Below are 4,432 nucleotides of genomic sequence, written 5' to 3' on the forward strand. Positions count from 1 at the left end.
AAGGAGAAAAAAAAAGAAAGGAGAAAAAAAAGAAAAAAGAATGTAAACAGAGGACACTGATACTATGCCCAAGTTATATTGCTTGACAAGTCTTGCTGGAGAAACTTGATACTATAAAAGGCACTCAGAAGTTAAGTCATCCAGAGATAATTACGTTTTAAAAGCTAGACTTCCTACTGTTGTAGTTTTAATACCAAAGATTGTTTTGAAGCCTACAGAGGGAGAATCAAAACTTTAAACTATAGCTAGAACCACTACACCAGATCAGAGATTCATCTAAAACAGGTCGCCCAAGAATCTGGGAATCAAAATGAGAAGCTGTTCAACAGTAGGAAGATACAGCAAACTTCCCTCCCAATTCACTCAATTGTAAGACTTAATTTTATACCAAATAATAGGGAGACTTATAGCTTCCAAACCTTGGAGAAAACTTTGGGGTGTCAGAGACATGTTGTTATTCACCTGGTTTCCAATTCTTCATAGACTAAAGTTCACTGCTACCTTACAAAGTTCAAAAGCTTCCACAAAAATGTTGTATGATATAGTTACCCTTAATGCAAAGTTTGCTAACTTAATATTTATGTTTAATTTGCCCTTTTAGTTCTAAGAGAAAACTGTGTGTGTGTAATAATTTCTGCATATCACCATCATGTTGCATTACTTGTCCTGATCCATCCATTTTGGAGTTTTTCCCAATTTTGTTGTCTCTCCATATAGTTATCTTCTCCTCCTGTACCTCATTACTATTGCTTCGTCACTGAAGCAATATTCCACTGTGCTAATGGAACATGAACTAAATTTCTTCAATACAAGAAAACAGTGCTGTGTGACAGAAAAATATTCTGATACTCATTTGTGTGTGTGTCCCACTCTGAAGCCTAGTTCTTCTTTTTTGGATAATGCATACCTGCTATTAAATATATTCATACTGTATCCTGTCTTCTCTAGCTCACAATGCCAAGAAAAACCCTCAACTCTCTCTAACCCTCAAATGTCCCTCCTGCTCTGTAAGAACGTTTGTCCTCACAGCTCCTTTATTATTGCCATTTCTTATCCTTTCTTCTGTGTGCATCATTCTTCAACCCGTTACTTCAGCTCATCTCCAGATTACTACCTTAAACTTCAGATTGAGTTTTCCAGAATATACCACAGTAAGCAGGTAAAAAATTAACAGCAACAGAAAAAAGAAGGGAGACAGAGTTAAGCCCCCAGCAGCCAAATCTTTTGTACTTTATCTACAGCTTGTACTGGCACCCACTACATTAGCCAATTCAGCTAAATCAAACAATACCCAAGACTAAATACTTACACCATCAAATGCTATTAAAAATTCTGTTTTTAAACGCCTGCTAGCATCGTGTTCACCTTCTCGTCTTTCACATAGAAGGCTATCAACTTCATCTAAAAAACAAAGAACTACATCTTAATTAAGGATACAACATCAAAGTCTTCATATTTGCCTAAGTTCTTTTGCTAACACAGGGCTCCATAAGAGAGATCACATCTTTATTTCTTAGGAGACAGATAGATCTCAGTAAAGTTTAAAAGCTTGTGTAATGTGTTGTCCTTTGACTATGTAATACCAAGCACAGAGGAGAGGAAAAAAATTCTTGCTGATAAAACTGCAGCGGAGGACAAGCAAAACCAATATTCATGTTTGAAGTTTAATAAATAAATGGACTTACTCTGTAGAGTCAGCACAGTATTTGTGGTTCTGAGGGCATTTCTTCACACTATTAACACCAATTAAATAACAAAACAGTAATTTAACATGCTCTAGTATGGAACAACTGATAAGCCACAAGGTCACATCTGAGACACTTGTCCTGCAGCGCAGAATTACCCAAAAGAAGTTTATCCAATTATTCCAATTTAATAAGTAGGATTATTTAAGAAAATAAACAAGAGTCAACATTTAAGGTCTTACCAATAAAAATTATAGAAGGCTGAAGTTCTCTGGCTACAGCAAATAGAGCACGCACCAGCTTCTCCCCTTCGCCAACCTAAAACAACAATAAATTGGTTTTGGAGGGAGTTTAGAAAGTTTTTACCACAAGACAGCAATGTAAGTGGCCTACAGAAAACCTTGCTGATAGCCAGTTGTACTCAGTCCATTTATACACACTCAGATTATCACTAGTTCAGTGCTACATATGTCTTAAAAGAAGCATTACAATTTCACTTATGATCACAATTCAGTTAACTGTCAAGAGATTTTGGTGCCTAAATTAAAGAGAGTTAAAGGTAGCTGGGACCCACTTAATTTAGTTTTTAAAAAAGAAAAACTCCACAACCACTCACCTACAGGACAGTCAGGGTCATCCTGAAGTGCAAAAACCTTTCACATTATTTATCACAAGTACAAACTGAATTTTTTTACTTCACAAGTCACTTTTTAAAAACTATGGTCACTACAGGCTAACAGGTCACCAAGGACCCAGACATCTCTAGCTTTCTCAAGACCAAACTACAGGATGTGTGTTTTCAGATCAACATAATTTCCAGCTGCTACTTACGTATTTTGAAGTTAGGCTCGCTGCACTTATATTAAAGAAAGTAGCATTTGACTCTGCAGCAACTGCTTTGGCCTAGGAGAATGGGGGGAAAAAAAAAGTACTTTTTGAAACATCACACTGAAGATAGTTCTCTTCTTCCATAGCAAGCATTCATGTCCTGATTTATGGTTTTGAAAAACCCTATTTCTTCAAAGAGAACACCTTGTAAATGGGACAGAAAACTTCTGTACAGGCCACTTACAAATAAGAACGGATAAGCAGGCAAACCACTAAAGAAATTTCCAGACTCCCTTAGACTTCTCTAATCACATTTATTCCATAGCCAAGTACAACTTGCTTACTGAAGAATACAAGACCCCAACTCCTTTCAATCTATCCTGAGTAGACATCTGAATCGACTTTAACTAATTTTGTGTGGTAATTTAAGGCAGCAGTTGGATCAAATCACATTAAAAATTATGGTGGGTTTTTTTTTTTTCTCCTTACCCTATCTATAAAACAAGCAGCTTTCCTGAAAGCTAGTAAATACAATCAGTTCAGTCAGAATGCTCATTCAAGATTGCCTTCTTCAACAATTTCAGCATATTCAAGAAATTATGATTGCCTGGTTATACAGTTTAATTTTAGTGATCAGCAATTATGTTCTAGTATGCAAAACACAACAGTTGAGCCTAAGGGGGCTCCTCAACATTCACACTCCTGCACTTCAGAGCTGATCCAGCTCTAGTGCCAGCAAAGAGAGTGTGCAGCTGCAGCCATGCCATGTGATGCAGGATGCTGTGCCCAGCTCAGCTGCATCAGGACACTCAATGCTCCCTGGCTGATGCACAGCCATTTCACTCCAGTTCCCCAAATCTAGTACATCAGGCTGAGAAAACAAGCTGCAGCCCGACAGTTCAACAGCCCTTACACTCTTCGCACATCAGTGTGTGAGACAATCCTCTTTCTTGCTACTGTGCTCCCTCCCCATTTTCGAAATGTATTTCTCCATAAAATCCAGAGTTAGGAACAATTTCACATTTCTGTATATAAAATGACACCATAATACATATTCAAGAAGAACATACAGTTTATTACCACACAAGCCAAACTAAAAGGTACCCTTCCTGGTTACATTTTAAGCCCACCAACTCATGCGTGAAGTAATTTTCTCACCAACATTGTCTTCCCGTTTCCTGGTGGGCCGAACAGCAATAAACCACGGGCAGGAGCTCTTAGACCTGTAAATAACTGAAAAGCACATCATCATAAGTTATCTTCAAAGACTTTAATAAAACAGTGCTTTGCCTTTGTAAGAAAATGGTCTAAGACTGAGGAATGGCTCACTGGTTAGCAGTGCTTGTAACAGTAGCAGTGCCACAACAGTACAGGCTTTGAGAGAGCTGTGCTCTCTGTGACTAACTTGACCTAATGCACACCACTATTGTTTCCCACACAGCAGTTAAATTACATTATGTTTGTTCTGTGCATGGATGCACTGTGAAAGTAGTTTAAAACACTCTCCACAAGACAGACTAGCCTATCAAGTTTAAAGCACCAATTCCAGTTACAAAGGAGGTACTGCAGGTGTGTAGTAGGAGAGCTAAAGCAATGTTCCTACAATCTCCATATGGAAGAACTCCATCTTTCCTTTTTTATTAAATGAAACTTGAGAAGACAAGCTTTCAACAAAACTATTTAGAATATTACTTAACAACCACCTACTCCCTCTATATGCTACTGATAGTCATCTCCTCCCTCTCACTTTGCACTGGGTTCATCTTTCCCACACCATAACATAGCACCAATCATATGTAGTATCACAGCAAGCAAGTGTAAAAATTCTCAGAGAGAACACATCTCTTAGTTGTTACTGTTGCCTGTTTTCTCCAGCACTTTGTCTTTACTCCCTTCCTCAAAACTTTCAGAGTTCCTTT

The 4,432-nt window shown here is 37.8% G+C and overlaps 1 protein-coding gene across 1 annotated transcript in view; it reads right to left on the reverse strand.

Moving 5' to 3' along the window:
- LOC114066641 (spastin-like) overlaps positions 1-3,746 on the reverse strand; it is a gene marked incomplete at its 5' end in the record, with an annotated part of 17,110 nt that extends 13,364 nt beyond the window's left edge. Inside the window, 4 exons of the mRNA XM_027901473.1 lie at positions 1,310-1,401; positions 1,928-2,003; positions 2,517-2,588; positions 3,672-3,746. Of these exons, the coding sequence (XP_027757274.1) occupies positions 1,310-1,401; positions 1,928-2,003; positions 2,517-2,588; positions 3,672-3,746 (315 nt within the window). The remainder of the gene's footprint in view (positions 1-1,309; positions 1,402-1,927; positions 2,004-2,516; positions 2,589-3,671) is intronic.
- Between the last annotated feature and the right edge of the window lie 686 nt (positions 3,747-4,432).

The sequence above is a fragment of the Empidonax traillii genome, unplaced genomic scaffold, assembly GCF_003031625.1.
Source record: "Empidonax traillii isolate 1590-97213 ecotype Southwest subspecies unplaced genomic scaffold, ASM303162v1 scaffold786:size292376, whole genome shotgun sequence".
NCBI classification, from domain to species: domain Eukaryota; kingdom Metazoa; phylum Chordata; class Aves; order Passeriformes; family Tyrannidae; genus Empidonax; species Empidonax traillii.